The sequence below is a fragment of the Chenopodium album genome, chromosome 4 (genome assembly GCF_948465745.1).
Source record: "Chenopodium album chromosome 4, dcCheAlbu1.1, whole genome shotgun sequence".
In the NCBI taxonomy this organism is placed as follows: domain Eukaryota; kingdom Viridiplantae; phylum Streptophyta; class Magnoliopsida; order Caryophyllales; family Amaranthaceae; genus Chenopodium; species Chenopodium album.
This window is the reverse complement of record NC_137837.1, coordinates 78,743,594-78,756,531: the sequence shown is the minus strand read 5'-3', so window position 1 is coordinate 78,756,531 and position 12,938 is coordinate 78,743,594. Positions and strand designations below refer to the sequence as shown.

At 37.3% G+C, this 12,938-nt stretch overlaps 1 protein-coding gene across 1 annotated transcript; it reads left to right on the top strand.

Moving 5' to 3' along the window:
• The first annotated feature begins 5,613 nt into the window (after positions 1-5,613).
• Positions 5,614-10,941, top strand: LOC145627443 (protein TORNADO 1-like). Its single transcript, XM_081679828.1, has 3 exons — positions 5,614-7,143; positions 7,497-8,740; positions 9,403-10,941. Exons 1-3 carry the CDS (start codon positions 5,631-5,633, stop codon positions 10,768-10,770), a joined length of 4,125 nt encoding a protein of 1,374 aa, XP_081535954.1. The 5' UTR covers positions 5,614-5,630; the 3' UTR covers positions 10,771-10,941.
• Positions 10,942-12,938: the final 1,997 nt, after the last annotated feature.

The window sequence follows — 12,938 nt, the reverse complement described above, 5'->3', positions numbered from 1 at the left end:
AATACGAAGAGCATCAAATAAGGGTGGTTTATTGAACAAAATTTCAAATTGAGTTTTATTTTGTAACAAAGGAGTGGGTGTACGATTAATTAGGTGAGCAGCGGCAAGGACACATTCCCCCCAAAAATAAATAGGCAAATTAGCTTGAAACCTCAAAGCTCTCCCAACTTCAAGAATGTGTTTATGTTTTCTCTCAAACCTCAAAGCTCTCCCAACTTCAAGAGGTTTGAAAAATAATACCGGTAGCTCTAAAATAATCACGCAAGCAATTAAATTCCGTGCCATTATCACTTTGCACAACTTTAATGGTCTGAGAAAATTGTCTATCAACCATTGCAACAAACGCTAAAAACATTCTAAAAACCTCAGTTTTATCAACCAACAAATAAATCCAAACAGCTCGGGAATAGTCATCAACAATAGTCAGGAAATAACGAGCTCCGCACGACGAGACATGTCGATATGGACCCCACAAATCACAATGTATTTTCTCAAAAATCCTAGAAGCTCTACCATCACTCAAAGGAAATTTATCTCTAGGATGTTTAGCACGCATACATACCTCACACCCTTTAGCAAGATTATGTTTATCGCCACTAACATGAGGAAGTAACTTAACTACTTTTTCGGAGGGATGACCCATTCGACGATGCCACAACTCCCAGGTTGAGGTTGCTTCACCCACATCAACATGATTCACCGAATCTTAATTGCTAAAATAGTATAGTTCGTCTCTCCTAACTCCCGTTCCAATCAGCTCCTTCGTTTGATCATGTATAGCACACATATAAGGGTTAAATTGGACAATACAATTAATCTCAACGGTAAGTTGTGACACAGAAAGCAAATTACAACTCAAGTGAGGAACATAAAGAACCCTGGTTAATTTAATTTTTTCTGACAAACAAACTGAACCAATTAAAGAAGCCACCGCTGTGTCACCGTTGGGAAGACCGACCGGACATTCAAAACTTTGTATATCAAACAACCAAGATTTATCTCCGGTGACATGATGAGTCGCTCCTGTATCAATAATCCAAGAGGTAACATCAAATGAATTATTCAAGTATTTTTCGGCATTACCACACAAACCCGTAATCACCTTCCATTGTTCATTAGAAAACACATGACCATTAGTAGAGTAGCTTTCGGCTGAAACCTTCGACCCCAAAACTGCATTAGTACGCACATGGAAAGCACAACAAGCAGAGTGCTTCCCCCCCTTAAAGCAATCATTTGGTGTTGCATGAAAATCACAATTGACCTCCACATGACAGTTGTTGTTGCAAATTCTATCAGATTTATCATGGAAATTGGTAACTTTGAGTTGGGTAGAAGTTAAAAAATTCTTAGGTTGATCTTGCAACCCAAGGGAAAACGGTGTAATGGGTGTAATTTCGAGAGAATGAAGTGACAATAATGGAGACGTGTTGTCTCCGACCCTTGTTGGAAAAAAAATTCCAACCTGCTCTTGATACCATGCTAAGTTAGAGAGAATATATTAAATTGAACAAACTCAATTGCTTGATTTCCATTGATACGGCCATAGCCAATATATAATACAAGGTTTCCCTAATCTGATAAAATTAGGAAATATCACAAAGATCTCAAAAGATTATATTCTAGGCACAAGATATAGCAACTAAATATTATCATATAATAATGAAATTGTAGCATTACCCATCAATCCCGTAATCGCCTTCCATTGTTCACTAGAAAAAACCGACCCGAAGCAAAGGAACTTGTGTCATCCGAGCTCGAGCCACCACCCGTAACCGCATTAGCCTTTACTGGACCCCCACGACCTCGACCAGCCGGAGATTGCCCCCCCTGACTGTCGGCAGTCCTTTCCGGCCACCCATATTTATCGTAGCACCGATTTTCTTCGTGGCCTCGCTTTTTACAATAAGCGCATATCTTATCGGACCAACACTTGGAGGTTTCATGTCCGACCTTTTTACACTTATAACACACCAGCGGCTGCCGATCAGAACCACCACCACGCCCCCTCCCTGCACCTGTACGGACAGCAAAGCCCAGAGCAGGGGAAGGTTCGTCTTTTTTACGAGAGAAACCTCGAACTTTCTCGTCCTGTGAGACCTGCTGGTACGCCCTGTTCAAAGACGACAATGGATCTTGCGAGAGCAGGGCTGACCGAAGGGGAGCATAATAATCAGAATATAACCCAAGCAAAAATTGCTGGAGTCTATCACTATCACGCCTATCATCATGTTGCCGACCCACATTACACGAGCACTTTCCACATTTACAAGCAATTAAGGGTTCAAGCTTGTCTAATTCATCCCACAAAACAGCTAATTTGCTATAATATACGACCACATTCATATTTTTTGTTTGCTCACAACGATTAATGTCAGATTTAATCTGTTGAATTCTAGGGCCATTAACAAGACAAAAACGCTCATGTAAATCGTCCCATAATTTTTTAGCATCATCATAATGTGAAAGCATAGACTTTACCTCGGGATCGATTGTGTTCATGAGCCACGAAACTAACATACAATGAATTGTAACCCAATCATCCTTCGTACACGGTGGTTCAAAGGAGGTGATACTACCATCAAGAAAACCAAACTTCCGGCGAGAACACAAGGCAATTCGCACGGCATGATACCAATCATGAAAATTATCTAATTTGAGACGTTGTGAGGTAATGAAATCCACGGGCCGATCTTGCGGTCCAAGGTAGAAAGGAGAATTTGTTTCAATTTTTGTAGGTGGCGGTGGAGGAGGAGAGTCATCACCGGCCATTGTTGATTAAAAAATTCAAGGCTCCGATACCATGAAGGAAACTCTAAACTCACAGCTTCCTCTTTCATTAATTGGGGCAAAATATATATATACAATGCTAATTCCTAGATTTACCTTAATTAGGTTACTAGAAAATAGGAAACAATATAAAAGATAATAACAAATATTCCCCAAAAAGATATCCTACCAAAAATTTGGTCTTGCCCTCCAAGTTTCCTATTCTATATATACTTGTATGTGGCCGTTTATGTTAAATGAGAAATACAGAGAGAATTATTCATTATATTTTATCAGAATATGAGAGGGTATTGCAACCGAATATGCCTTCACGTCGTCCTCACCCCAAATGCTGTAGAATATCCGAAATGACTCCGGTGCCGAGCAGCCCATGGTAAAGTGTTCAATCTTTAATGGTTTCTCTTCAAAGGAATGTGCAATACATAAAGTAATGATTCAAGGATCCAAAAAAAACACATCATTTTAGGGATAAAATGCATATTTGATTCAATTATCAAATATTTGATCCAATTATCAATTAAGGATCCAAAAATCACATAATTTTAGGGCTAAAGTGCACATTTCATCCAATTATCAAATAAGAATCCAAAAAACACATAATTTTAGGGATAAAGTGCATATTTGATCCAATTATCAATTAAGGATCCAAGAACAATGGAGAACGTGAATGCGCTTCAATGGAAACATTGAATTCGCTTCAATGAAGTTAAAGATTTAAAGGGTTAGATCCGTCTAATAAATAAATGGGCCGAATTTTAATACGTTCGTCCAATTATGGGTGAGGACATACGGGTTTAGAGTAAATCTGTTTTAAAAAGTTTTATCACTTATATTTCTCTAAAACTATCTTCACACACAAAAGCTTGTATAGTTTGTTTGTAAATTTTGTTTGTTTGTTTGTTTTGTTTTGTTTTGTTTTTTTTTTTTTTTTCAAATTTGAAAAAAACTAAAATTACATTAATTAAGCTGAGTTTACAACAAACAAAAGGAAAGTATGGTAACATAAGTCAATTACAAGTTTATCATCGGTTAAATGTGGTTAGGATGAGTTTTCCTAAAAAAAAAAAAAAAAAAAAAAAATTGTGGTTAGGATTAGTCTTTTGTCGTGGTTGTTATGACAAATTGTGTCCTGGAAACTACGCAATTATATATGTAGTGTTACCTTTGCAGTTTTGCTAACGATCACCTACATTTTATTATGAATGCAGTTGCACACTAGACAGTTTAGAATTGTATGAGTTGGTTAGTGATCACATGATATAATTAGGGGTGAGCAGCAAAAATTCAGGGTATCTTGACTTGGAATTGAAATCTGTTCGGAACAGGTTCCAGTTCCGGGTAATGCAACAGGTTCCAGTTCCTGGTAATAAAATTTTGGACCCGGAACCTGTAGGGTACCATGTTTGTACAGTTTCCCCAATTAGTATTATGTGCACCACGATTATACTTTTGAACATTTAGTAAAAAAAAATTGAACATTTTACAAAAAATGAACATTTAGTAAAAAGAATATGAACACGTCACAAAAATTGAACATAAACATGCAATTTTAATGTTCATATTTTATCAAAAACTGTTCATTTTGTATACATTAAATGTTCAATTTATATTACAAAACTATTGAATTATTACGAGTCAGTTCAAAATTTGTCTGACTCGTAATAATTCAAAAGTTGCGATTGTTCAGATTTTTTTACTAAATGTTCAAAATATTTTATTGTTCATATTTTTTTACTAAAAGTTCAAAATTATAGGCGTGGTGCATTGCGATTGTTTAGATTTTTTTACTAAATGTTCAAAATTGTGATGTTTAGATTATTTAACTAAATGTTCAAAATTCTTGATTGTTCAGATTTCTTTTACTAAATGTTCAAAAGTATAGGCATGATGCATTGCAATTGTTCAGATTTTTTAACTAAATGTTCAAAATTTGCGATGTTTAGATGTTTTTACTACATGTTCAAAATTTGCAATTGTTCAGATTTTTTTACTGATTGTTCAAAAGTATAGGCGTGGTGGTGCACCATGATGCATCTTAAAATTTGCGCAGTTTCCCTGTAGCGTACACAAAACCAAAACCTATCATTTAAACCCAAATATATAGCCCTATATCAAATTAAAGCTAGCACTAGTTTGTAACTTTGTACTACATACATCTCCTGTATGCCTGTTGGTAGCCCCGTCGACGTCGACGGCGACGGTGACGGCGACGGCGACGGCAACATGATCTAGCTCATTCCTCACTGCCGGCCACAAGAACTTACAAGAATAGCAACATACCATAGCTTGCTCAATGTCAACTCATTAACAATTGTAACGGCATTTGATACCTACCCACATTTAAGGGTTGGAATTCAGGAATTATTGCAACAATATACAAAGAAAAGCATCAAAACCTATAAAGTGGGAACATGGTTTCCCAAAAGTAATTTCTTGAAAAACAAGCTCAGAATATCTAAACATGATAACAACAACATAACGGCCCTTTTTTGTCAAACTCCCAGATCAGTCACACCTCATCTGGGCCCCCTCTATACAAATTACTCCGATGTCCTATTATAATTGACACGGTTTAATTGGATACAAGAAAAACAAACACGATTTAACCTTTAAATATTGAGTCTAATTTTTAGACTTGAGACATGCTAAATTATTGAGTTCAAGTGAGTCGAAATCTATATTAAATATTTTTCGAGTTGGTTTCATATTGGATCAGGTTTTGACACCTTTACAAAAAAAAAAAAAAAAAACCCTTTAATCAGAAACCATACAGGGTGTAACTTATTACTACAATCATCTGTACAAAAAAATAGGAGAAATTTCATGAACCTCTAAATAAAATGGCATCTGATGAAAACTTGAAAGATCTGCAATGGGTACTGCAAGTGTTGGAATCAGAAAACTGCATAAATCTGCAGAAAGTTTCCTTCTTTCTTTCTCATCAAATTTCAGGCTGTCAACAAGAAACAGAATCCTGCATCAACATAAACCTGTCAAAGGAAAACAATGCTCTATTTTCATTCCTCCTTACACAGCTCTCAACAATGACGAAAAACAGCGCGACGTCAGGCTTAAGAAACTTGGAGTTCCATAGAGTAGTATGGGAAGTTGAGTATCTTCGGAGCCTCAAATCATTGCTTGAAAACAACCCGGCAGTTAAGCAAATCGTGTTTCGAAGAAATGACTTCAGTTCAGACTGCTTGAAGGAATTGTCAGAGATTCTGAAGGCTGCTGATAATCTGAAGGAAATTGTGTTCTGTGAATCCTGCATTGGAGTCAGAGGTGCTGGGATAATAGCTGATGCTTTGAAGGCGAATGACTGCGTAGAAGAGCTGCAAATTTGGGAAGATTCAATTGGGTTAAGAGGGGCAGAAGAGCTGTCAAAGATGATTGAAGTTAATACATCTCTGAAGCTGCTGACAGTATTCGATTCAAGCTCGTTTATAGCAACACCGATAATTTCAGCAGTTTTAGCTAGGAATAGAGACATGGAAGTTCACATTTGGAGCGCGGAAAAGAGAGAAAGATGCACAAAAGTGGTGGAGTTTGTGCCAGAAAGTAGCACACTCAGAATATACAGGCTTGACATATCAGGAAGTTGCAGGGTTGTCTGTGCTCTCGGTATGAATACAATAGTTAAGGTTCTTGATATGACAGGAGTTAGACTGAAGTCGAAATGGGCGAGGGAGTTCAGATGGGTGTTGGAGCAGAATAGAACTCTGAAAGAAGTGAAATTGTCAAAATGTTGTTTAAAAGATAAAGGGGTTGTTTATGTATCAGCAGGACTATTTAAGAACAGAAACTTGGAGACTTTGCATTTAGATGGGAATTGTTTTAGTGGGGTAGGAGTAGAGCATTTGCTTTGCCCGTTGAGCAGATTTTCTGCCCTGCAATGCCAAGCAAACACGACACTGAAATCGCTTACATTTGGAGGGGAAAGAATGAGAGTAGGGAGGGCAGGCTTGGAAGCGATCCTGCAGATGATCACGAGCAATCAGAGCCTGAGTAGGCTCGGCATAGTTGATGATCAGGGGCTGAGACCTGGTGACATTGTCAGAATTTTTCAGACTTTGGAAAAAAATGCGTCGTTGAAGTATCTGTCATTGAAGGGTTGCAGGGGAGTTAAGGGAGAGTCTGTTTTACAGGCGATTGTGGGGACTTTACAGGTGAATCCTTGGATTGAAGAGATTGATCTTGAGGATACGCCGTTGCATAAGGCAGGAATGGCTGAAGGGATATATCAGAAACTGGGTCAGAATGCAAAGTCTGAACCTGATATGGATTTTTTTAAGGATATGCCGATGATTACACCCAAGAGCTGTCGAGTTTTCGTCTGTGGGCAGGAATATGCAGGTAACCTCCTGAACTAAGTTTATCTTTACTCTTATTTTATTCTGCCATAATTCTTGTCTGCGCTATACATATGAAACAAGAGCAATTTGTTATCTGCACAAATTGATTAATTATATATGACAGTCATGAATATAAAATTATAGTCCATTAAATTGCAAGTTACTAGCACAAAACAATCATAAATTACAGGTCCTTATTTCAGAAGACTATAATAAGATGTTATCAAATTATTTTCGAGGGCTTAATTCTTACCTGGTAATTTTAATATTATAAGAAGTTTTCTGATGTATAAATTGAGGGATAGTCTTGTGAATACCAACCATATGTTGAGCTAATTGCATTCAGTAATGCAGGTAAAAGTTCACTATGCAATTCAATATCCTACAATTTTTCATCAACCAAGCTACCTTATGTAAACCAAGTCCGAACTTTGGTGAACCCGGTTGAACAAGCAATCAAATCAGAGGGGATAAAAATCAGTAGTTTCAAAGATGAAGACACAAAGATAACCATATGGAATCTGGCTGGTCAGCAAGAACTGTGTTCTCTGCATGACCTTATGTTCCCAGGGCATGGGAGTGCATCATTTTTCTTAGTTTTGTTGAGTATGTTCAGAAAACCGAGTAACAAAGAGATGAAAGACCCGGCTGAAATTGAAGAAGACTTGCAGTACTGGCTCAGATTCATCGTCTCTAACTCAAGTAGAGCAGTCCAACAATGCATGCTTCCGAATGTGACCATAGTTTTAACACACTTTGACAAAGTCATTCAGCCCTCTCAGAATTTTCAGGCTATTGTGAACCTAATCCAAGGAATGAGAGACAAATTCAACGGTTTTCTTGAGTTTTATCCAACTGTTTTTACGGTTGATGCAAGATCATCAACATCTGTAAGTAAACTTGCTCAACATTTAAAGAACACGAGCAAGATGATCCTACAAAGGGTTCCTCGAGTTTATGAGCTGTGCAATGACTTAGCAGAGATACTGTTGGACTGGAGGAAAGAACATGACAACAAACCTGCTATGAGCTGGAAAGAATTCTGTGAGCTTTGTCAGGTCAAGGTTCCACCTTTGAGGGTTCGGTCTAGGTTTGAGAACAAAGAGAAGACTGATATGAGAAGGCGGGCAGTTGCTAGTTGTCTTCATCAGATAGGAGAGGTTATCTACTTTGATGATCCTGGTTTACTTATCCTGGATTGTGAATGGTTTTGCCAAGAAGTGTTGGGACAATTAGTCCGATTAAGAACAGCTCGAAAGCAAGGATCAATCAGGAATGGTTTCATAAGCAGGAAAGACTTGGAAAAAATTCTGAAAGGAAGTTTTCAGAGTCAGCTTCTAGGGATGAGTTCTAAGGTTTTCGAGAATTTGGAGGCCACTGACCTTGTTAAGCTGATGCTAAAGTTAGAACTATGTTATGAACAAGACCTAAACGATCCAAACTCAGCCATATTTGTCCCTTCATTTCTTGAAGAGGGGAGGCAAAAACAACAAAAGTGGCAGCTCAGTTCATCTGATTGTGTGTATGCAGGACGGCATCTTGATTGTGATGATTCAAGCTGCACTTTTTTGACTCCTGGCTTCTTTCCTCAACTACAGGCAAGATTCATCTTCTTGTTTTACGCTCTACTATCCTACTTTTAAAGTTTTAATCCGAAAATAATTTACAGAATTAAAGGCTTGACATGATTATGCAAAAATACCCCTCATAATAGTTGTGCTATAATGCTATATCTGCACTTCACATTCTTATCACTTAATGGCATGTTAAAGACCAATCATAATTCATTGCGATTTTAGGAAATGTGCCAATTATTCTCCTGACTCCAATATAGTATACATAACTATATATCCGGATGGAGTATAAGAAAAGCAAACAGATAAACAAATGAAATCTAGATTTAGTCCCTCAGGTCCCAAAACACAGCCTTTATTCAGGATTTCATTATACAAGTGTCAGACTGTCAGCTATTATAAAATATGTCAAGAGTACTCTTCATTTTCTCAAAACATGCTTAGTAAGGTAAATATATCAATCCATACACGGTTCCAATATTCCAAAACGTTATGTATTGTGAGTGTATCAAATTAAGAACCAAAGAAACCAATAATGTAGTGATTTTTGCCAGTAGATCAAAGACAGTATATCATCTAAAACTAGGGTCATCTTCACTGAATCAATAATGTCAATAAAAATATTGCGAATTTGAGCAGAGTGACAAATGAGAGTACCTTGTTTATGTGTGTTATTTGCAATGCAGGTGAATCTCCACAATAAATTCATGGAACTGAAAGATCAGCATGGAGCAACTTACAGCATGGAAAACTCTCTCATTTCAATAAACATCAATGGAATTGACGTCAGAGTGGAGCTTGGTGGACATTTGTGCCATTATATCGATATCTTGGCTTGCTCTACCAAGAATCTAACAGAAACACTCCGACTTATCCATCATCTCATAATTCCTGCAATTCATGGCCTCTGCCAAGGAGTTGTATTGATTGAAAACATCATTAGACCTGAATGTGTGAGAAGTTTGATTCCTCCTAGATACAGAAAGACTCAGTTAATTTCACTACACAAACTGAAAGAAGCTCTACTAACTGTTTCAGCAGATGGAATGTATGATTACCAGCATACATGGAGTGCAGTATCTGATGCAGGAAAGCCCATCATAAGAGCAGGCTTTGATTTTGCAAGGGACCTCTTGTCAGACGATGACTTTAGAGAGGTACTTCATAGAAGATATCATGATCTTTACAACCTAGCAAATGAACTTGATGTCCCTCCAGATGACGACCCTGATAGTGTAGCAGTCGTGACTTCAGAAAGTGTTGATCCATCATTCAGTGGGATAGCTAAGGGAGTAGAGCAAGTTTTACAGAGGCTGAAGATCATCGAACAGGAGATCAGAGATCTAAAGCAAGAGATACAAGGGCTGAGATACTACGAGCACAGGCTTTTGCTTGAACTACACCGCAAAGTTGATCATTTAGTCAACTACAATGCACACATTGAAGAAAGGAAAGTGCCAAACATGTTCTTCTTTGTGAGAACAGAAAATTATTCCAGGAAACTTGTGACCACAATCATTTCAGGAATGACAGCAATGAGACTCCACATGTTGTGCGAGTTTAGGAGGGAGATGCATGTGGTAGAAGATCAAATGGGCTGTGAAGTTATGCAGATTGATAATGTCGCAGTCAAATGCTTGGCACCCTACATGACAAAGTTCATGACACTATTAACATTTGCCTTGAAGATAGGTACACATTTGGCTACAGGAATGGGATCTATGATACCTAATTTAGGCAAAGAAGCTGCCCACCTGCTCGATTCTTCTCTTCTGACTGGAGCAGCCGGGGCAGCAGGTGCAGCAGCTATCGGGGCAATGGCAATGGGGAACAGTAGGACAAGAGACAGATCACGAAATATTCAGCAGGATCAAAGAGCAGCACAGCAGTGGGTTCTTGATTTCCTGAGGGACCGAGGCTGCTCAGCTGGAAGAGATATCGCAGAGAAGTTTGGACTGTGGAGAGTGAAGTATAGAGATACAGGACAAGTTGCATGGATTTGTAGGAGGCACATGAGTTTAAGGGCCAATGAAATAGTTGAAGTACCCCTTTAAAGTTACTACTATGATACAATATTGATACTGAAGAATCTTCCTTATCTTTTGATGACATATAATCTTTTCTTTTTCTTGTAGAAGCCATCAATATTCATAAACTGTATAATCCCTTCTGATATGAGTGCTTTCTGATGTTCATTATTGATGTATGATGGAATACGTCACTGAGACTTAATATACAAACGTCACTGAGACTTGATAAGAGAAGACTAAGTACAGGAAAGAAGCAATTAGTCGTAATTAAAAAGTTGACAGTAATTCAGGGCAGAGGTAGCTTGTACCATACAGGTTCAAAGGTGAACCAGCAGGGTTACTGATAATGACCCAAATCTCTATTTAAAGAAAAAATCATAAAGTTGATTCAGATTATATTAGAATGAATCCATTTCATTTGACCTGCAACGCAATAAGACTGTTAGTATTCATCTGATACTATTGAAATGGATATCAGACAGTGTTCTCTCTTCATAAATCCATGACCAAAGTCGTCGCCCCATGAATCGTATAGTTGGCAGTCTTGACACCAATCACACCATTATGGGACAGGAAGCTAACATCTAATCAACTAGGACTAATCCCAAGTTTGATCCTATTGTTCATAAATTCTGTATTAATTCAGCAAAATTAACAGTTGGTAGTTGCTATCAAGCTCTATTGTGGTTCAATCTGAACAGAATTCCATTGCCTAAACAAGTATCCTAGTATAGTAACTTTTCAAACAGAATTTCACCAACCAAATTTGATGGAGCCCCCATCTAATCAAATGACCATTTCAAAGTCACATATTTCCTCTATACCACCAGTACAATATAATTTGTCACTTCAATAACAATGCAAATTACTGGCAACTTTAGAATACTAGTACTAATCAATCAAAGGTGAAGCTACACTTTGGGAACGAATCAATTGACCCACTTGGCCTACCCAATTAAATTGATTTTTGAAAGAAAAAGTTACAGAGTACAAAGTATTTGACTTGTAGAATTTGAGTATACCATGATTTAATGCCTCTTTAAGAGACTTCTAACTCTATCACACGCTAAATAATTAATTCTGTTTTTAAAGAAAGATATACAAGAATATATCACTCCGCCCCTACGTTTGATCCTTTTCAATCTTGAGGTTACATAACATCCCAATAGTCTAATACCCTCCTTGCGATTAGGGAACTATGCAAAACACCGCCTATTAATCCAAAAAAGAAAGGAAAAAAACTAACACATAACTAAAAATCCACTCTCAAAGATAAGTGTATCAGCCCTCGAAACTATGAATAGTGTATCTTTCAAAGATTTCCCAAGGAAACGCCCCTATCGGGCAGGCGGTCCCGAAAAAAGAGATAAGTTAAATCCTTTCTATAATGCCTAGGTAACAAAGAGGATAAGTAGTCCCTCACCCTTGAGCCCTGTGACTATCCTAAGGGAAATGCATAATCATTATAGTAGCAACTTTACCCCATTATACAATACAATAGTCTCTTTATTAATCAGTCCAATATGTAAGGCTGCTTTAAAGCTGCTGCTGTGATCATCAAAGCACAGATAAAAGTGGAAATAAGGGCCAATCTTGTATATAAGTGGAGTGAACTTTTTGGGGGAAAAAAGCACAAATTACATCTTCCTGTTTCTCTCAATTACTGTCTTTTTTTTCCTTTTCTTTAGGCTCCATTATTATGAATCTAGGCATCTAGCCTAAAGAACTTGAACAATTATATGATACAATCAAAAATAATATTCATAAATCATAATGAATCTTTTATATACTTTCTTGGACCACCTTACATGTATATTGAGGGTTCATTAGCATACACGAGCTTATATATGCTTTTATTGGATACCATAATTACTGGAAAATCTCAAACTGGAAATCAAAAGAAAGAAAGAAAGCAAGAGCACTAAGGTAATAAAGAACAGGATATTAAGTCGAGATTTTGGAACACCGTATCACCGTACTTCAAAACTAATCATGTTCGGAAATTTCTTTTTGTTTGTTTTTTCACTCATTACCATGTAATTGAGTTTGTAGCTAATGTTGCTCAAACTCACGAGTCATGTCGTCCATGAGTACTAATCATAGTATCAAACTCAGCAAGTTTATGATGATTTTCTTTACTGGGTCCAAGATGATGATGTATTGGGAGTTCCTAGTCATTCATGTTTGACACA